The 21,360-nt window shown below is 52.3% G+C and overlaps 1 protein-coding gene and 1 pseudogene across 2 annotated transcripts in view; both read right to left on the bottom strand.

Moving 5' to 3' along the window:
- The window catches only part of LOC144170858 (neural cell adhesion molecule 1-like), an 871,116-nt gene that overhangs the window by 448,514 nt on the left and 401,242 nt on the right, over positions 1-21,360 (bottom strand). For both annotated transcript variants that reach the window (XM_077700881.1, XM_077700882.1), the window contains exon 2: positions 12,319-12,666. In XM_077700881.1, coding sequence (XP_077557007.1) covers positions 12,319-12,666 — 348 coding nt within the window. The remainder of the gene's footprint in view (positions 1-12,318; positions 12,667-21,360) is intronic.
- Positions 17,339-19,210, bottom strand: LOC144170967 (uncharacterized; annotated as a pseudogene).

Raw genomic sequence — 21,360 nt, 5'->3', positions numbered from 1 at the left:
CGCGAGAGAGTGTTCGCTATTGGAGAGGAGAGGGGGTGAGCGGCCGAGAGCGCAGCTGGCGCGGCGAGGAGAATGGGGGAGGGGCGGACAACGCCGACGACGACGACGCCGGAGGGACAAGGCGAGTGAATGAGATGCTCTGCATCTAAAAATTCAGTTGAAAATGCAATTCAAACGGCGGTTACTCGCGATGTGAAATGCGTCGACTAAGTCCCGGGTGAGCTGATCTTAGTAACCAAAAACTACCTCTGAGTCACCGAAGCCCGGGGCACATTTACCCGCATCACAGTGCGTGGATAGATACGCACCTGCGCAATTTTTGAGGTAGTTCTTGTGTTTCTGCAGGCGTGTACACAGGCTTCGTCCAATCTGGTCGATGTCGACTGAGCTACACGATAGAGGTATGCAATAGACTACAGACTACCCTCTGCCGGCAGTGAACAAAATACATTCTATGCTTTGCCCAGCACCCGCTTCGATTCCTGTTCTCCGCCCTTAGTCTCTTCTCCATGGCGGGAGAGACACACGAAAGCTTATTTGGTGCTGAAAACACAGTCCGCCATTCCGGCCACCCCCACCCCTCAACCAATGGTGCACATAAGGAACTACGGCGAACTTCTTTACAGCCAAGCTTTATATGGTTGCGGCCGCGGATTTCTCTTCCGGAGGCGACGATTTACTCGTCACCACCCTTTACCTCCTCCGCGACGTGCCCTCCCCCCCTCTTCCACCAGCCTCCTGTTTCACAAGTTCTATACCCATCCTAACGGTAGTGTCGTGCGAGAAACGAAGAAAGCGACCACACCGATCTGTAGCTGGGACTGAAGTGTTTATTAGATGCAGAGCATCTGATTCACTCGCCTTGTCCCTCCGGCGTCGTCGTCGTTGTCAGCGTTGTCCACCCCTCTGCCATTCTCCTCGCCGCGCGAGCTGCGCTCTCCGCCGCTCACCCCCTCTCCTCTCCGATAACGAACACTCTCTCGCGAGGGGCATTGGATTGGATTTGATTTTATTTGATTGGATTGGATTGGCTTGGCTTGGCTTGGATTCGGTTGGATTGGATTTGGATTGGATTGGATTAAAGTGGATTGTGTTGGATTGTGTTGCGTCATAGCCGCGGCAGACGCGCTGGGACCGGCGCATGTGCAGTTCTCTCTCTTCCGTGGTTTCCTCTCCTTCGGGCGCGCTGCGCATATAACCGGTGTGCCGTTCTCCGGCGAAGCAACATCCACGCTTGGCTCAAACACCTAGAGTCCACGCCGCTTTACAAGTACGCCAACGTCGTCATCGACTGGGACCGGCTTACGCAGTCCGCTCAACGTTATGCGCGCTATAAAACACGTTCCCTTCGCCACTCCGCTTATGCGTCGCATCTACACAGGGGTTCCCGCGAGGTGAGGTGGGAGTTTTTTAACGAAACCCGATGGAGCGCGAATTGGCGCACAACACGATGCAGTGGCCGGCTCCCGTGACTGGATGAGGGCCATTTTGAGCTCATGTAGGTGCGCTGAAGTGCGCATCCACTGCAGCCACCCCCGATGCCACTTTCACAAGTTCTGTAATCGGCTGATAACGGCGTTGGTGCCGTTATCAGAAGTTGCACTTTTAACTCGCTATTGGATGAACGCGTGTCATTCGTTCGGAGGAAGTAAAGCGGGAATCGAAGGAGCGCTGGCGTGTACAGTAGAATGAACGCACACGAAAACAACGGAAAGCTGCCGCAGCAGAAGCTGCAGCCGCCGCCTTTGCCGCATCAATACCTATCCACCTCGTCGAGCAGCTGGAGTCCTCCCGAATGAGGGGAACTCGACCGCATGCAATGTTGTCGCGAGTCAAGAACGAAAATACACAAATTCACCGTCCCCAAACTCCACCATAGCAAAGCCCACCATAGCTGCAGCTTATTTTGTGTTTGCCTCTTCAAGGGCTCCTGGAGTGACGTGTTGGCCGGCGCCTCTCACGCGTGAGCATGCGCACATCACTGGTTGCTCCTTTAAGCGTGCATATCGGGGTGGAGGGGGGCGGGGGTTGGTGAGGGAGATCACAACGTGGGCGTCTCACCGCCCGATGCGACTTGCCCGCCGTTTTCCTTGCTCGAGCGGTTTAGGTTGATGTGTTTCATTTAGAAAGTTAAATGCCTCCATGACAGTCTTTTTTGACGTGTCCCATTCTTTTTTCTTGAAGCAACGTCCTTCCGGGCTGCAATGGGGTTGAGTGAGCTATCAAAGCTGTTTTATAAACCAAGGCTGTATTTTTTCATTTAAGGCTATTTGTTCTAGCCACTATAACCAACTCTCCCATTGCGTTTTCCCGATATTCACTGTAGTGGCGCCTATGGCCCCGGCACGAGGTTTGACGAACCCCCGCAGCAAGTGTGTCGTCCGCACGCGCGCGGACCGCAAAAATGTCGTAGTGTGCGAGAGCCAGGCGCGAGCGAGAATTCCAGGTTGCGAATAAGTTAACCAGAAGGAGTCCTCGGCGATCGCCTGTGCCGCTACGCTATTAAAAAGTTCCGTTTCGGAGTCGAATGCCGCTTCCCTGGTTTCGCCCGCCAAACTGTTCTGCAGAACATTTCGGCGGGTGAAAAGCTGCATAAAACTACAATGGGAATTAAGGCCGGGTTTAGACTGCTGCCGCAACTGTCGTAGTAACTTTAAAGACTAACGTCATTTCACGTCTCAGCCAACCGAACTGCGTGACATGCCGTTTTCTTACGCCCATACATCACGATATGGCTTTTGCGTCGGTTGTCTCAACATAGCCTAATGCTCTTTGCCACGGGACGAACGCAATTCAGTGTGTATAATTGATCGGACCCAAAATAAATTAAATTACTACAATAACTGCCACGCAATCAAACCGACCACGGCCCGCAGAGCGAGCGAGAGAAACGCAGCTCGTCCGCACCGCCCAGAACGGTAGAGGCGCTCGGACGCTCCTCACCCGTTCGTCCTTTATGTGCCCCCCACCCGGAAACGGCGTCTTGCAGACTGCAAATTGGATAAGCCCGCGAAAAAGTGCGCGAGCCAGCACGGAGTGCGTCGCACGTGGCCGTCGTCGCACCCGTGGCCGGCCGGGACCCAGCAAGGCTAATCACGGGCCGGAGAAATAAGGTGGCCCTAATTAGGGGGCGTCATTAGTTTTCCCCAGCCGACTCCGGAAGGCCGGGCACCCGAGCAGTGATAGGGGGTGCGGAGACAGTCTGCAGCGTGCCAGTCTGCCCCACAGTTGTGCTGCTGCAGAAGAATGCGCTCCTCGTAATAGGAGTTTCCGGCGAGCGAGCGTGGGGATCACCGGCAGCTTCAGCGGCGGATTGTGGACAGCGAGTTCGGCACCCTTCAAACAAGTCCGAAGTTTTGCCAATTCGCCAGCCAGTCGTTCGAAGATCACTTTGTTTGCTTATTGGCGCTGGTGAAGTGCCGCAGGTGAATGTCGTACTTTTTCAAAGGGGAAGCTTTCTTTGTGGGACCCAGGACACCCTGTCAAAAAACTAGTGCATTTGGCCACAGATCAGTTCGTCGATCGAGAAGCTCTGATATTATCTCCGACGCATGGCGCGTGCCTGAAAGAGGGCTTCCGTTGTGTCAAAATGGTTACTTGAAAATCTAAAAAGGAACCGTTCTGCCTACGACAATACACGCATCCATCATGAAGAAGGAGCACAATATAACACTTTTATCTCACAAACAACGTGTCGGTATGCATTGAGATCGTTCGCAGAAGAATTTACTCAGCACGCCAGAAATTGTCCCATGGTTCGCTATTCGCCTGTGATTTGGGTCTTGGAAGGTTTGACGATCGATTGGACGCACTTTCAGTGAAGGTTGGACCCACTTCACTATTAGCCCTTCTCTCAACTTTCCTTGGGAAGATATGTTTAAGTTCTAATTCTCCTTTTAGAGAGTCTCATGCATGCCGGGAGAGAGAGAGAGACAAACATTTATTATACTGGTGAGCAGGAGGATGTTCGTAGGGCCTCCACCCAGTGAGAGGCATCTTTATGCCAAGACGCCTTGGAGCTGGCTGGCCGTCCGGGCCCGTTCCACCAGTCGGCGCTGGTCCGAGAGCTCGGAGCTGGTCAGCTGCTCCACCCACTGCTCATAGGTAGGGTTGAGATTTGGGGTTAGAGTGGGGGTCCATTGTAACTACCATACCACGTGGTATAGGGAAGAATTTTCAGTTGTAAGTTCAGCTTCCATTCTAAGCAGATACACGTATTTCTTCAACTTCCGTTATATCGCATTAGCCCTTTGTTTTATCTCACTGCTGGGGTGCATACACAAGCAGATACAAGACTGTGTGCTGATTTCCGCAGCATTCAATCACTGCCTCTACACTGTCTCCCTCGTACTGTTATTAATTATTAATGCAACATTGCAAAATTCGCTTGCACCATGTTGTCTTCCTCAGCACACCTAAGTGTGCTTACGAGCTTAATGGCCATGTTGAAAAAAGCAAAATTACCTCATCTTCTCGCGAGGGGAACCCTGTGGAGATGCGACGCATCTTGCTCGCTTCAACCGTTTGCGTTCGGTATCACGTTTACGAAGTTCGGAATCGGCTGCTCGCTTCAATCGTTTGCGTTCAGCATCTCGTTCACGCCGCTTCGCAGCCTTGTCTTCAGTGGTGCTAGCATTCCTGTTATCACAGTGATTGGTGCTTGTTACGGTTGCGCGGGCGATAGCAGAATTGTTAGGCTCCATTCAACGCATGGATGGAAATCGGAACGCCGGTGCTGGAACGACCGCGGCTATGACGCAACGTGGCGCGGCTATGACGCAACACAATCCAACACAATCCACTTTAATCCAATTCAATCCAAATCCAATCCAATCCAAGCCAAGCCAAGCCAAGCCAACCCAACCCAATCGAATCCAATCCAATGCCCCTCGCGAGAGAGTGTTCGCTATCGGAGAGGAGAGGGGGTGAGCGGCGGAAAGCGCAGCTCGCGCGGCGAGGAGAATGGGGGAGGGGTGTGGACGGACAACAACAATGCCGTATGGAGGGACAAGGCGAGTGAATGAGATGCAGTCGCATCTAAAATTTGTTTGCTGCACCGTCGAATTTCCGTCTTTTTCTTCACTTTCGTTCCTTTGTCTTTTAGAGCGGATTACGTGGACAGACTTCTTTTCCGCTACACCATGTTTTCGTCTTTTTTTGGCTTCCCTAGTATCAGGGTTCTGAGGGAGTGGTGGGTGGCACCTGTTGCACTCCCGCGGAATCACGTTGAGATATCACGCGGCAGGCACGGTTCTACAACTTTTACGTTTCCAACTCAACGTTTCGTGAATTTCGTGAAGCGGGCACATTAGCCCCTGGAAGCTCCAGATTCATGGACAGTCCTCCGAGTAGGTATGGGCCGGGAAGAAAGGAACATCAACAGCGACAACTTTTGTCCTATCCCTGGCAACGTGCGGAGACAGCACAGTGGTAGTGCACCGGGATGCTACTGTCCATGGGGTTCTCCGGCTCAAACCCCATTTACTCTTTAGAGCGGGGTCATCTTCTTGACCGGGCGACAACTACAACAGCAACGGCGGTTTTTCGTAGATTGGGGCCCTTAAAATGTCATTGCGAGGCTCCCAATCGTCAAAAAAAAAGTTGTAGCTGCGAGAGCTCGGAATGGTGCGGCCAGGAAAGAAAAACCGCGGTGCGGGGGGTGCGCTGGACTTTGAGAAATGGTGACGCAGTGGGCTCCTGGAAAGGGAAGCAGTTCCACCAAAGGAGGTGGTGGTGGTGGTGAAACATTTATTCATGTGAAAGAGGTTCGCGCTTGAAAGCGGAAGAAGCCCTCAGTCCAGGGCCCCTGCGGCGGCTGCGGTCCTGCGTGCCCAGTACACCAACTGTCGCTGGTTGGTCCTCAGGGTCAGAACTGCACAGCGCGGCCGCCCGCTGTTAGAGGGGGGGTTGCGAATAATGGGGGCTGCTGGTGTGTTTTGGCAAGCCCACGTGGTGTGGCACAGTGTTAGATGTTCGCTGCAGTGTGGGCATGTTGGTGGATACATTGTGGGGTGTATGATGTGCAGGGAGCTAAGGTGGGGATATGTGTTTGTCTGTAGTTGCCGCCAGGGTACAGCCTCCTCGCGGGTGAGCTTCTGGGGCGGTGGTGGGTAGGCACATCTGGCAAGGCGGTGGTGTTGCAGAAGTGCACGGTACTACTGCTGGATAGGCTCTGGGTCACGGAGCGACTGGTGCGGTGCCCGGAGGGTGCATGTTCGGGCTGTAGCGTGTGCTCGCTCATTTCCGTCGAGCCCAGCGTGACCTGGCGTCCATATTAGTACAGTTGGGTTCAGGGTGTCCTTGTGCTTTTTTAGTAGTCGAAGAGCGCATATTGAGATCCGACCGTTGCGATCTGCATGCCTGCTGGCAGTCTGTAATTATATGAAGTGGGTTATTCGAAGTTGGAGACGTCATCGCCAGTGTGATGGCCGTTTCTTCGGCTTCAAGGATGTTTTTGATTTTTACGGTTGCAGTGCGAACGACATCACCCGAACCGTCAATGGCACTTACTGCTGTGGCTGGATGGGACGCCTATTGGGCTCCGTCCGTGAATCGCCCATGCGGGTAATAGGAGTACTTCCCTTGCAGGAATTTTACCCGTGCTTGTCTGCGCTGTGCGGGATGCTCAGGATGCATGTTTCGCGGGAGCGGAGTAACCATGATGAGCGTACGGATGTCCTGGGGCACAGTTTCCGGACGAGAGTGCCTGGCGTCCGCTATCCGGTAGCCTAGCTGCCTCAGCACCGTGCGACCGGTCGAAGTTTGTCTGAGCTTTTCTAGTTGGCTGACAAGGTGGGCATCAATGATCTCCCGCACCTTGTTGTGCACCCCGAGCGCTTCCAGCTTGCTAGGGGTGGTGTGAGGAGGGAGGCCTAGCGCTTGCTTGTACGCCTTCCGCAGTAGTATGTCAAGTTGGTCCAATTCCCTCGGTTTCAGCGGGAGGTAAAGCGTAGAGTACACCACGCGGCTGACAACTTGCACCAACTTGATGACATCATCCTCTTTCAAACCCTGGTGGCGGTTTTTGACTCGACTTACCATACGCATGATTTGCAAGGCAGTGTGGTTGAGGCGCGGGATGATTAGCGTTCATCCTCCGTCTTGCTGGATGTAAAGTCCCAGTATGCGGATGGTTGGGACTACGGGGATGTCACTACCCTGGAAGTTTATTTGTATTGTGGTGTGTTCCAGGGCCTTACCACGAGGCTTGCGCGTCAAAATGGTGAGCTCGGACTTCTCCGGGGAGCATTCAAGACCGCGCACACTGGCGTACTGTTGGACTGCGTCAGCCGCTTGCCGGAGCGCATCCTGGATGTCGCCTTCTGACCCACCAGTAGTCCAAATCGTGATACCATCTGCATAGACCGCATGTTTAATCTCAGCGATGGTGTTAAGTTGTTGTGGGAGCTTCATCATAGCTATATTAAATAATGTTGGAGAAAGCACCGCTCCTTGTGGCGCTCCTTTGTTGGGCATCGTCTGAAGGGCCGTTCGTAGTGGTTCGATGCCCACAGTCGTCGGGCGATCCGTGAGGAATGCCTGGATATACTGGAACATTCGTATTCCACAGTCAGTGTTTCAGTGTTACTTAGGTTTTCAAGGATGGCGTCGTGGCTCACATTGTCGAACGCGCCTTTGAAATAGAGAGCGAGGATAGCCCTGCTGGTGTGAGGAGAAATGTGCGCCAAGACATCTTCCTTTAGTTGAAGGAGGATGTCATGAGTTGACAGGTGGGGTCAGAAACCGATAATTATGTGCGGATAAATGTCTCGGGCTTCTATCTATGGTTGTAAGCGGGCAAAGATCACACGCTCAAAAAGGTTGCCTACGCACGACGCTAACGATATAGGGCGCAATGTGTCCAGCTTCGTACGTATGCTTGGCTTAGGAATTAGCACCATTTCACCGTGTTTCCATTGAGCCAGTATTGTGCCCCGTTCCCACTGCTCATTGAAGTACCCCGTTAAGGCTTGGATGCTGGTGTCGTCGAGGTTTCTGAGTACCTTGTTAGTGACCTTGTCTTTACCCGGAGTGGTGTTGCGGGTCAGGGCTTGAAGTGCCTGCCAGACCTCCTGTGTCGTTGTTGGTTTGTCCAACTCAGGGTTGGGACGGCCAGCGTACGTGCGAGGAGGCTCGGGAGGTAAAGGCGTGCCAATCTACTTGTCTTTAAGCTTATCCAGTACCTCGTCGCCCCTGCCAGGATGAGAGTGTAGCAAGCGCTGGATTGCTTTCTGACTCACCAGCGTACACTGCGCGGGGTCCAGCAAGTGGCGGACGAGCTTCCATGTTTTTCCCGTTCCCAGAGTACCCTGTAAGCTCTCGCACAGCTGACGCCAGTTCTGTCTCGTGAGCTCTTCGCGTGCTCCGCTGCTTGCCGCGATATCTATGCTATCCTGCATTCTAGCTTTCTGTTATGTTTCTGCCTCTTCCATCTTCATCGGGGGCCTTTGCGTGCTTCCCAGAGATGGAAGAGGTGGGAGTCCACTGCAGGCGCTTATGTGGTGAGGGCGATTTCTTTCGAGTGTTTGTTTACATCGTGGTACAGGTCTACGATCCATTGCTCTAGGGAGCTTATGACGGTTGTGTCGCTTTGAGCTCTGTGCTTGCGAAAGATGGTCCAGTCACTCATTTTCGTGGGTGCAGGGGCGCCAGCTGCACCTGCAATTTGAGATGCGTTGAGAGGTGAAGCCACAGGCGGCCAACAAGCTGCTCCTGCCTCCACTAATAGAAACAAGCCGAGCACGCTCTTCCCGATGTCCAGGGGGCACAACGAGCTTCGGAGGGTGCTGCAAAGGGGCCGGCGAAGAGGTGACGGGCGCAGTCGCAGCGTTCAAGAGAGAGTGCAAGGCCAGGCCCACAAGAGGTCCAACCAGGTTTCCGCCTTCACAATTATCCCCCGGCAATTTAATGCGTCGCATTCTTTGCCGAGTACCCCCACAGCCAGGGCCCTATAGCGCCCTGCATTTCCACACAAAGGTACATTTCGCCAAAGTTCCACCTGTAATCGTCACAATAGCGTCAGTGGTGATAATTCGTCGAACACAATTTTTGAAAAACCAAAATAATAAAAGCAGAAAAAATAGCGAAAACTACCGAACAGTGTAACACCCTGCATTTCCACAAAAGTGCAGATTCGGTGACAGTTCCACCTGTAATCCTTATAATAGCTTAAATGGAGATAATTTGTCGAAATTAATTTTGAAAAATCAAAAACTAAAGAAATATACAAACAAGCGAAAATGGCGAACACGATAACGCCCTTCATTTACACAAGAATGCAGATTTGGCGGAAGTAACCCTTGTAATCCTTATAATAGCGTAAGTGAAGTTTATTGGTTGGTAGAATTTAGAAAAAACAATAAATTTGACTGTAAAGAACTAACACTCAAAATAAGCGGCTTAAGAATGCCACGCATTAGTAGACAATTCTCTGAATTTCTGCAGACTTTTTTTTTGCGCATTCAACTTGTTCGCGCTTTTGCAAACTCTGCATGGCGGAAATACTGTGTCTCAAAATATTTGCTTGTTTGAGGTTTCCGAGCAACAATTGTCAGCGGTGCTCGCACAGGACATTGATGGTTTCAAGTCCGGCTCGAGGAGCGCCGTCATGCACCGAAACGCAATACGCACGCTCACATGTAAGCTTCAGATCCAGAACAGTGTTGTTCCGACATCGTGAACAGTCCAGCAGGGTAACTGATCGATGCACACCGCATTGCTGCAACTGAGAGCAGGCACGCAGGCCATCCGTCGTGAGATCTGTCCCACATGCAGGGCCAATTGCATCTGGATGCCGCCAAGCATGAGTTATCCCCTTCTTGCGTATCTAACACGAACGTTCTTTCCAGGGTACACCAAGATCTCACCGGCGTCAGATCCGTCACGGAAATAACATCACCTGAAAAAGTTCCATTGAAGCGGCTCCGCCCGGATTCGAACCACGAACTCTTTCGCCGCAACGGGAGGTACATAGCGCTATGGCAACTGCGCTATGAATTCAAGCGCTAGTACGTTTGCGAACGCGCCTTATATCTTTCCCACTACCTCCTTTATTCATATGGTGCTGCCGCAGCTGGCGCCTCGATGCCAGAGTCTTGGTGTACGCGGGACGCGGGCGAAATGAGGCACCCTCCGCCACCTACTGCTTTCGGTTCGGTTTCGTTCGCACTGTTTTCCAGGGGCTGTGGTTTCAGCCGGATTTACGCAATCAATGTTCCAGCGTGTGCAATCCAGTGTCTAACGTTGATGCGTCTAACGGTGCCATACCGACGTAATATAAATAGCAATGTGCGAGTTCATATGGAGCCGCAATGAACATTTAAATGCTTCAGTGAAGGCATACTACACTTTCGTGTTTTACCGATTCCTATGAAAGAGGCATCAGCCACATTGTTAACACGAGAGAGTTTTATGCCGGGGTCCACCAAGATCTGACTGACGTCATATCCGTCACTGAAACGACATCGCCAGAAAAACTCTACTTGACGTGGCTGCGCCGGGATTTGAACCACGAACTCTTTCACCGCAACGGGAGGTACGAAACGCGCTCCCGACTGCGGTATTGATTGTTTGATTGTAGGGTTTAACGCGCCGACGCAACGCAGGCGATGAGGCGCGCCGTAGTGGAGGGCTCCGGATTAATTTTGACCACCTGGGGATCTTTATCGTGCGCCGAAATCTCGTACACACGGGCGTTTTTGCTTTTCGCCTCCATCAGAAAAGCGGCCGCCGCGGCCGGGAATCGAACCCGCGACCTCGTGCTCAGCAGCGCAACGCCTTAGCCACTGAGCCACCGCGGCGGGTCCGACTGCGGTATGAATATACGCATGAACAGGAGGTAAAACACGCCTTATATCCTTCCCTTCAGATGGTGGTGCCGTCTAGGAGAGGCGAAGCGAAGTAGTGCATCATGACGCTAATGAGCGTCGACCGTTGGCACCTCGAAGCCAGCGCCTACGTGTACGGGGGACGCGCAGCGTAACACGCGGAGAAGCCTGTAAGGCAACGACCACGGAGTAAGATCGACACCGACTTGCGAATGCCGCTCTTGTGGCAAGTTGCACTGCTCTTTTCGCTGCAGCGTACCGTGTGTTCACCAAACGATTCGCTGACCACCCATTTGGTTTCGTTCGCCAGAAACGTTTGCGAGCGCCCCTGCTTTGAGTCGTATTTACGCAATGCTCCGCCGCGTGCAATACAGCTTCTAACATTGATGCGTAAAGCAGTGCCATACCAAAGAAATATAAATAGCGATGAGCAAGTTCATATCGATGCACAATAAACATTCAACTGCTCCTGTGAAGGCACATTTCACTTTAGTGTCTTGCCGGTTCCTATGGGAGAGGGCTGAACCACATTTGTTAGATCTTCTTTTCTTCAGAGGCAAATCTTTCCTTCAAGCCACGGGGAAATTACGTTTTCTTGTGTCTGATTGGCCCTGTTTCTACCGATGCACGCTCCAAGTCGTGTTTTCGAAACTCACCCAGGAGTTCCAGTGTGGTTTCATCCCCTGATGGTTTATGTTTGGCACTGGCGAGTCATTACTTATCCGTTCTTCATTATGTGGATGCGCTTGCGCTTGCGTTTGGTGGTGTCTCTGATAAGAAATTTAATGTATACTTTCACATTACAGCTTTTCACTGTTGACGTTCTTCGCGTGTGGACGTTTATCTGTAAACGTTGTTTTTCATACGAAAGCCAAAGCCGTTGTTTTAGTAGTATATTCACGTGGCACTCCTAAGTGCGTCCCAGGCTTGAGCATCGACATGCGTTGAAAGAAATAAAGGGGCTAAAACCTCGGAAAATAATATTGAAGTGAGGCGGAATGCCGATAGTATGACGTAAGCAAAGATGAAGCATTACCAAAGGAAGTACAATGGCGGCGTCAGAGCCCATTCTTTTAGCCTAAGCCCTAATCACGCCAACTGCCACATCGCCGGACCCATAGGCTCTCAACTCTGCCTAACATCTAGGTATTACACACAGTATCCGAACAAAAAATGTCCCAATTCACTAAATTCTTAGGGGAATTAGTTTATCCCGCGTCAGCGGTACATTAGGCCCTGCGTGATTCCCCCCCCCCCCCACATTTCATTATCCCCACATATTCATTCCGTATCTGCAGGCAGGATAACATGACACACCGCACACAAGTAAGCTGCGTGCTCCCACTGCCTCTTGTGAACAACTCCTCGATGAAAGGTCCTGGACGCCACCAGTTCTGAAAATCAGCATCGTGACTGGGGATCGACTGTGCTGCCCGAACAAGGTTCACCCTTTTCCTTCTCCCGTCGAAAGCGGCCAAGGCGAGGTACTCACCGACGACGACGAAGCGCACGGTGGAGTTTCGCTGGGCGCCGTTGGCGAATAGCGCCGAGCAGACGTAGAGTCCCGCGTCGGTTGCGGCCACGTCCCCGACCATGAGCAGCGCGGGTTCGTCGGCGGACGAGAAGTACGCCCTGCCGGCCCACAGGTGCGCGGGCCGGTGCTTGGCCTGGAGGAAGTTTCCTGAGCCCATGTCCACTGTGTAGACTGGGCCCGACAGGCCGCGCTTGAACCACGACACGGACACGGCCCACGACTCCTGCGTCGCGTGCCGCAGGTGACACGGCAGCGCCGCGTCGCCGCCCACCCGGCCCGTCACCACAGCCGGAACGACGGCGCCGTCTGCAAAGGAAGAGAGAGACGTCATGTCGGCTCTTCTGGTCAATAATAGTAAACACAACGCCACTGTTCCACTCAGCAACACGCTTTGACAACCACTCGTATTTTAACCAACGATACATGCGATGTAGTTTGTCAAGCTTTTCCCGAAACGAAATGGTTACAGTCAACCTCGCACAAAATTTGACGAAAACAACAGGATCACAATGAGTCTGCAAACAATCCTTTGAATATAAAGTAAACGCATTATACGTCTCCTCATTCGAACAGTCTGGCGACGTTTATGAGAGTCCACAGCGGATGTTGCCAAAAATGGTCGACGACGACGCGAAGAGTAAAACACGCAGGAAAGCTGGGCTCGACGTCTAGCTGCCTAGCAATGAGGACAGACTTTGTAGAAGGCATGCGCTTGTCGACGGTCAACACGCAGTCAAGGAGGCTCTTTCGGGATGCTCCACTTATGGCTGGACGAAGACACCAGCCTGGGCGGCTTAATAAAGTGGCCGCAGAGACAAAATGCAAGTTGGTTTCACACCAAAGGTTGCCTCGAGAGGATAACACTCGAACCACTTTCCACGGAAACTTCAGTCAAATAGACTCTATAATTGGGAAAAAGACAATGACCGTGCGGCCCACTAGCCGCACTAGAAGCCGTGCGATTGGCTCCGATCGGCAAGAGCAACGGGCTATTTGCGCTTAAAATAGGGCACACATTTTTATAGCAGTAAGAATGGTGGAGTAAACCACGAAAGTTACGAATGAAGACTTAAAAATCGAAGCAGTTAGTGCGGCACTTGGCTGACTGACACTGCCTAACACAGCCGTTGGGAGCGATGGGCTTGTCTTACACAGCACTGACCTACTGGCATAACCACCTACGTGACCATCTTTGTCAAGGCATAGCTTATGTTTTAGGAAACGATTTCTGTCAACGAAATAAAAATACGGTAGTCAAAAACTAAGTGCGAGCACTCGTACTGCAGCGGTATTGCAGCGCTATCTATTAAAATGGGCAACAAACAAGATCACCGGACCATCGTCGGTGAAATGGTAGCAGCCTGGTCAGCATACCGTCTGTAGTTTTAAGGCCCTGCCCTTGGGACGTCATTGCCAACGTCCCGAAACACACGATTTAGCAGGAGAGTTGAAGTTTTGGCCTAAAATTTTTAATTTGTCAGTGAATAAAGCATCGTTTGCTGCCGGACCATCGCTGAGGGCACTATAAACCATAAAATCTAAGGCGGTCGTCCGGCGTTTGAATCCCGGACCAGGACAAATTTTTCTTCAACTGTGAAGTTTTTTAGAAACCTACATACTTTCCTTTGTAGCTTTGCTGGGGCATTTCAGGTGGGTGTCAAATTTTCCCTTTGAAAAAAAAAGTGTACACTAATACCCACTCCCGATAGTGACTTGTGGCGTGAAAACTTCGGTACTTACCAAGCATCTCAACAACTATTTAGGACGGCCCAACGAGCAACAGAAATAATACTGATAAGAGTAACTCTGAAAGGTACGAAACGACCCTCAGAAGGGAACAGCTTTAGCGTGGCGTGGTACATGGTTTTCACAATGAATGCAAACGCAGACAGGACGGGGAGCAGGGCGCAGACCGTCCCGTCTTTGTTTGCTCCTCTGTCCTGCCCGCGCTTGTAACTATTGTGAGTAGGAAACGAGTGTCTTGGACATCAAAGCAAACTCGTATGGAAGATATACCCGCTCGAATTAAAAGAGCAAGGTGGAGTTTGGCTGGACAGATAACGCCGAAGAGTGACGGCCTGTGGACCCCAAGGGTAACAGAGTGGCTAGCAAGAACCGGGATAGAGGTAGGAGAACGCCGATAACTCGAAGGAGGGACCAGCTAAAGAAATTAGGCTGCAAATAATGAAATCAAACAGCCGGAGATGGGATGTTAGTGGGACAGACCTCCATCCCGCAGTGCACGTAAATACGCTGATAATAATGATGATGATGGTAATAAGGGAAGGGCCAGCAATTTCAAGTTCAGGTGTTACCGACAGCCCCTGCGCGAGTCTGGATAGTGTTACTGGTTGTAATATGAACGTATTTCGATCAGCCCTAAAGGAGCTGGCTGCGGACACCAGCGTGTGGCGATTCGTCTTTAGTGCGTAGTCATTAGGGGGGCCATTCAGAATAAATCTGCGTGTTTTAAAGCCTGTTCCTGTACTGTGAAGCCTAACATAGAGGTACAAACCTGCTGAGGTGCATTGGAGAACGCTTTTTAAGCAAGAATTTGGGCTGAGGATGATGCCCATTCCTTAAAGAGAACAAGCACAATCCATCTAAAACCTGCTTACTGACGACAACTAGCGACATGGGGCTTGCTTACGCTCCTGGAATAAAATCAGTATTTTTACAGGCTTCCTCCTCACACGTGCTCAGGCGGTAGCCAGGGCGCCGGCCGCCACGGGGCTACTCCCAGTTTGTCTCCCATCGCCCTTTCCATCGCCGCCGCAAGGCCCAAGATCCGTGGCCCACATGAAAAGCTAGTCAGATGCCCGGCATGCAGCCTGGGCACAAGCCCGACCGCGGCCCACTGTTGTGCGTATGGTGGTCGCATTCTCAGCTCCGGGAAAGCGACTCACGCACGCTTCAGGTGTTGTAATGCGACACTGGGCCGGCTTACTCGAACAAACTGTTTATTGGCAGTATAGTACAGTTCACGAACTACGATAATTCTGCGAGTTAAGTTCAGACTGGTACACTTTCCCTAAAGCGTACACGATAGTCTACAGAGCAGTCTTATTGGAGACTATAGGGACAACGCTTACCTACCCGCGCACGGAAGCTTCCTCTACGGAAGAGAGGGGAATGCACCACAAAACTGCTTGCTGGCGTCGCCACCGTCGGGCAACCGTTTATTTCGAGTCATGATCGGAAGAACCCAAGAAGCGTTGCCCATCAGACGGTGTATTTGGGCCTAGGCACAAATGCGTTCCGATGACTCGTAATCCTTGGTAGGCCCCCTCACGCGGCTGGACCGCCGGTCCTCGTTCAGCGCAAAAGCTGCTGTTTCATGAACAAAGATCGCTTGCTACGTGCTTGCGCTATGCGTGCGTCCAAGAAACAAGCTGAATGGACGCGGAAAGGTTCCGCGATGTGCATACAAACATACCTGAGCAGGCCAGAATAACGTTATGCATTCGGAGTGAGATGTAACGTTATTGCAAGGTCGTCGTGCTTTTCATCTCGCCGCGAATGACACCTGTGCTACACGGCCGTTTCAAAGGCCTTCGGAAGGCCGTTGAACTAACTGTCTATCGAGTGTCCCATGCACAGGGCGCACTTGCAGGCGAGCGTTCAATTGTCAATTGAAAGTCGCCGTGTAGCACAGGTATTAGACAGTTGTACATTGGCTTCGGTTCATCATCGACTGAGATGCAACGGGTGCTCCACCGGCTGGCTGCCAGCACTGACGCTACAACTCTCACTTTACAACTTATAGGCAGACGTACTACGCCATGATTACCATCGACTGCACCGGCGACGTGCATAAATCACGGAACAGCGTATAATTTCGGCTGCCGAATCCGCAGCTCGCTCAGCGAGGACGAGCAGTAAAGAACTGCTCGGTAGAGGTCAGCAGAATGTTGATGTCACACATAGGTGTATAAGCGAAACACCCTCACTGCTCAAGCGAACCCCGCAAACTCTGTGCTAACCCAAAGCCAAGCGACACTTTCGGGGGAAGAAAATGAAAGCCGGGATAGCTGCGCAGCTCCTCGCTGGAAATCAGACTTTACTTAATGCACACGGACACAGCTATTGGAGACTGCTAACATTTTGTTGTACCGTATAATTTTGTCATCACCCTGGAGGTCTCACTCAAGGCAGCCCCTCGCTGCATAGAACAATAAGAACACAAGTGGGAGGAACCGGAGTGGGAGGGCCGACTCTAGTGGGAACAGGACACAGGAACGGACATAAGAACAGAAGTGGGAACAGAAGTGTGAGGGCCAACGAGCTCGCGCTGCAGGCAGCGGCGAACAATTGCGATGAAACGGCAGACCAAGACATTATATGTCTGTGAACTAGACTGCTCGGAGCAAGCTAGTTCGAGACCTTAGCGCATAATTATTGAGAGTCTCATTCGCTGTCTTATAAGTTTCCGGAAAGCATCCGGTAGACAAGAAAAGTCTAGATTCCGAAATAGACTGCCAACAGGAATACACTTCCAACTAGTCGGTCTTATTAGGCTTCGAGCGAGCAGCGGACCCAGACTCCGATCCATGTCAGGCTTACCAGACTACGACCGAGCTATCCTGGAGTCACTTACAGCTTTTGCCAAGGAGGCGAGCCCCTTAAAAAGGTGCGATCCTGTTCCTATCTCCTCCCGCTAGCCCTTTTAGGCTAACGTCTTTTCCGGAATAGAAATTCGGCAACTGTTACCGCTACGGCGCAGAGTGCCCTTGGTTGGAGACGTACGCCGTTATGTCTCCCCGAAGTGCACTTGCGGTGTATCACATGAAGAGGTGCATACCTTCTCAGAGGATCCTGCCAAGCCGGCAGCTGGAGTTTCCATCCTAGGTCAAATGCAGCTGCCTTGCTATCCTCGTTGGAGTATGGGATTCTGATAGTGTAGTTGAGGTCGTGGGATTGGACTGGATTGGAAAACCTTATTTGTGCCTCAGTGAGCGCTCGCAGGCTCCGACGGGGCCTACGTCGTCTTCGGGGTGCCTGCCGCGCGGACTGGGTCCTCGCTCGCTGTTGCCGGTTCGCCAGGCCTCTGCCGTGCTAGCGCCTGGATCACCTGCTGGACGGCCCAGTGCTGATCTTCCTGGTTTTCGCTCCATGCGGCTGCTTCCAGTCGCAGTGGGATCCTTTCTGACTTGGCTTCTTCCGGGTGTTTGGCGCAATCCCACATGATGTGCGTGAAGCTTGCCGTCTCTCCTCGACAAACTTTGCAGTTGTCGGTCGGGTGCGTCTCAGGGCACATGCGATGCATAGGTGACGGGCTGGGTAGCGAGCTGGTCTGGAGCTGTCTGAATAAAACGGCTTGTTCTCGACTCAACCCCGGGCACGGGGGGCGGGAGAGTTCTGCGAGCCAAGCGGAAAGCCTTCATTATTTCGCTGTACTCAGTCATACGATCTTTCGTGCTGAACCACTTCGGACGGTCTGCCAAGGTGCGGTCCATGAGTGCTTGCGCCTCAGCATGTGCCGTCTCGTTGTAGTTGTCATTGCGGTCGGACGCGTTGCCTGCGTGCGCCGGGAACCACTTGATTCTAACTTTTCTGCCATTTTTGGTAACCATCTGCAGTATGCGTGCCGCTTCCTTTGCTACCATGCCCGCGGCGTAATTTCTTACTGCCTGCCTTCAGTCACACAACACCTTGTGGCAATCGTGGTCCGAGATGGCCAGGGCGATGGCCACCTCCTCCGCTTGTTCAGACTTGGTGCATCTCACGCTGGCGGCCGTCCGCAAGACGCAGGTCATATCAATAACGGCTGCTGTGAAGCCGTTCTTCAGGTTGGTGTACTCCGCCGCGTCCACGTAGCGCGCATGCCTGTCGTTGGCGTGCAGGTTGATCAGGGCCTTGGCCCTCGCTGTCCATCTTCCATTGTTGTGCTCGGCGTTCACGTTCTTGGGTATTGGGTCCCCACGGATGTTGCGCCGGATCTCGTCGGGAACGGGGAGTTTCGTTTCCGTCCTGTCTGGGTATCCAATTCCTAGGTCCTCCAGTATCTGTCTCCCGGTCCTGGTTGTAGACAGCCGCTCGAGCCGGGCGGCGCGTTGTGCCTCCACTATTTCCTTGAGCGTGTTGTGTATTCCCAGTTTCAGGAGACGAGTGGTGCTCGTGGTCTCGTACAGCCCCAGTGCTGTCTTGTATGCTCTGCGGATGAGAATGTTTATCTTGTCGCGCTCGTACTGCAACCACTTGTGGTAGGCGGCTACGTACGTGACGTCGCTCATAACGAACGAGTGGACGAGCTTGATTAGGCTCTCCTCCCTCATGCCGCCTCTTTTGGATGTTACTCGTTTGAGTAGTCGTGTTGCGTTCGCTGCTTTTGCCATGAGCCGGGCGATGGCGTCGCCGTTTCTTCCATGCGTTTCTATTACATTGCCTAGTACTCTGATCTTGCTGAACTTTGGGATTACGTTGCCTGATCTAGTCTTGATATTGATCTCCTCGTATTCTCGTGGGTTGATCTTGGGTTTTCGTTTCCTGACGGGAGGATATACCAGGAGTTCCGATTTGTATGTGAGCACCTCAGTCCGGTGCCTTCGAGTTGATCCTCAATTGCGTCGACCGCCGCTTGTAGTGTGGACTCGATGTGGGCGTCGCTGCCACCTACCACCCACACCGTTATGCCGTCCGCGTAGATGGTATGTCTGGCGTCTTCGATGCTCGCGAGCCTCTCGGCCACTCCGATCATTACTAAGTTGAAAAGCATCGGCGAGATGACAGACCCTTGTGGTGTGCCAGTGCTTCCGAGCTTCTTCTCTTGCGTTTGAAGGTCGCCTGCTCGTAACTCGGCGGACCTGCCGGTGAGGAAATATTTGATTTAATTGTAGGATCTTACTCCCATGTTGAGCTTGGAGACCCGGGACAGGATCGCCGAGGGCTTCACCTTATCAAAGGCGCACTGCAGGTCGAGACCTAGTATCGCTTTGTTGTCGTTGGTGTTGCCATCGATGATTTGGTGCTTCAGCTGTATCATTGCATCTGGCGTGCCCAAGCGCTGTCTGAAGCCGATGATTGTCGCCGGGTAGAGGTCCTCCCGTTCCAGGTAGTCTTGCCACCTGTTGAGCAGGACATGCTCCAGTACTTCGCCCATGCCAGACGTGAGCGAGATGGGCCGGAGGTTGTCCGTGTCGGGTGGCTTTCCCGGCTTGGGAATCAGTATGGTTCTGGCTTTCTTCCACTGCTTCGGCAGCGTGCCTACTCTCCAACATTTGTTGAAATAATCTGCCAGGTTTTTGATGGACTTGTCGTCGAGGTTCTTGAGCGCCTTGTTCGTGACAAGGTCCGGGCCGGCCGCCGACCTGCTGTTGAGGTCTTGCAGAGCCGTGCGGACTTCCTCCACATCGATGTCTCTGTCGAGTCTTTTGTTGGGCATTCCGCCGTACGGTCCGTGTTGTTCTGTGGGTGTAGTTGGCAAGTATTTGTCGCTGATGCGTTTGGCTGCATTGTCGGTTCCATGCCTCGAGACTTCCTGGTGGATTAGCTTTGCCAGTCGGCCTCGCTGGCGTGACTTAGTCTTGGTTTCGTCAAGCAGATGTTCTAAATGCGGAGGCATGCCGCCTTTGTAACCCTAACTGCAAATAAACTTGTCTTGATAACATCCTTCCTCCAAAATGGCCTGCGCCAAAGGGTGCTTCTCCTCAATAGCCCCACTAATAAATGGAAGCCAGTTCTAAATGCGGAGGCATACCGTATTTGTAACCGTAACTGTAAATAAACCTGTCTTGATGACATCTTTCTTCTACGATGGCCTCCGCCATAGGGTGCTTCTCCTCAATAGCCCCACTACTAAGAGGAAGCCAGTTGTAAAGGCGGAGGCATGCTATTTGTGTAACCCTTTCTGTAACTAAACCTGTGTTGCCGGCATTTTCATTGGCGGGTTGTTACAGTGATTTCGCGTACGTCTTGTTGACGGCAATTAAGATAGCCGACTGATCATCGGCGGAACGGGGTTTTGCTATGCTTGCGGGAGCAGCCTAGAAAACGACTGCTGCACTGGCGGAACATGTTGCGCGTGCGAACTACTCTCGCTCATTTTGCCTGCTGCCCACCATGATAAAAAGCTGATTTACCGGCCGGCCAGCGCAATAAATTGGCATCACGTGTGCTTTGAGCACGGGTTGCCAGAGCAGCAGTCAAGTGCGCTAACCCGGCACACTGGCAAAATGCAGCAGGAATTACCTTGATGAATGCGCCGCGACATCAAGACGTGCGTAGAACGTAATGGCGGGCTGGCGAAGCTGCAGCGTGCAGGGCGGTCTGTCCGCCCGTCGGAGTAACTCGCAGAAAAAGAACAAAGAGAAAGAAGGAGCTGCAAGCACGGCGTAGTAGTAAAGTCTTCTATAATTGCTAGTCTTTCCCCTTCAAACCACGTATTCAAACTGAAAGGCCCGGCCAAAGAAGTTCTTTTTCTTCAAGGACCCCTGGGTCGTTCGTGTGGCCCAAGGGTCACTTGGGAGTAGCACGGGTAATGATGGAGCGAGCGAACTACGGGCCAAAAAGTCCGTCCGTTCATAGCACGGAATATTGACGTGGCCAGCCACCCATTACACGAGCACCTTCTAGAATGATTGGCTATGGAGCTGGTGCATGCATTGGTTGATGATTGCAACCTGGGGTAACCTGTTTGAGACGATAGATCGCTCGAGCGGGACCCGTGCAAAGTACGGCGAAAAAAGGTAAACGCGATCACGAGACGCGACTGCACACAGCCGTGCGTCGTCCTTCTTGGTTCCCAGACATTTTTGGCGGTCCAAGCTACGTTTTGCCGCATCACGCGTCAGAACCAGTTTAAGCAAGTGGTTGTTTATGAACTTATTCCACACATCGGTTACTCTAAGTCGCACGGTAAAAACTGTTCTCTGCGCGTTGGTCGGCACTGCCTCACGTCTGCTTATCGATGACTTCGCGTGCTGCCATTTGTACATAAACAGCACCGACGTCATTTCCTCCATCCTGGTGCATTATACATTCGTTCGGCTTCAGACGGTTGCT

The sequence above is a fragment of the Haemaphysalis longicornis genome, unplaced genomic scaffold (assembly GCF_048455015.1).
Source record: "Haemaphysalis longicornis isolate Haplotype H1 unplaced genomic scaffold, Haemaphysalis longicornis Haplotype H1 scaffold_2, whole genome shotgun sequence".
In the NCBI taxonomy this organism is placed as follows: Eukaryota; Metazoa; Arthropoda; class Arachnida; order Ixodida; family Ixodidae; genus Haemaphysalis; species Haemaphysalis longicornis.
The sequence above is the reverse complement of the archived record's forward strand: the minus strand, read 5'-3'. Positions and strand labels throughout refer to the sequence as shown.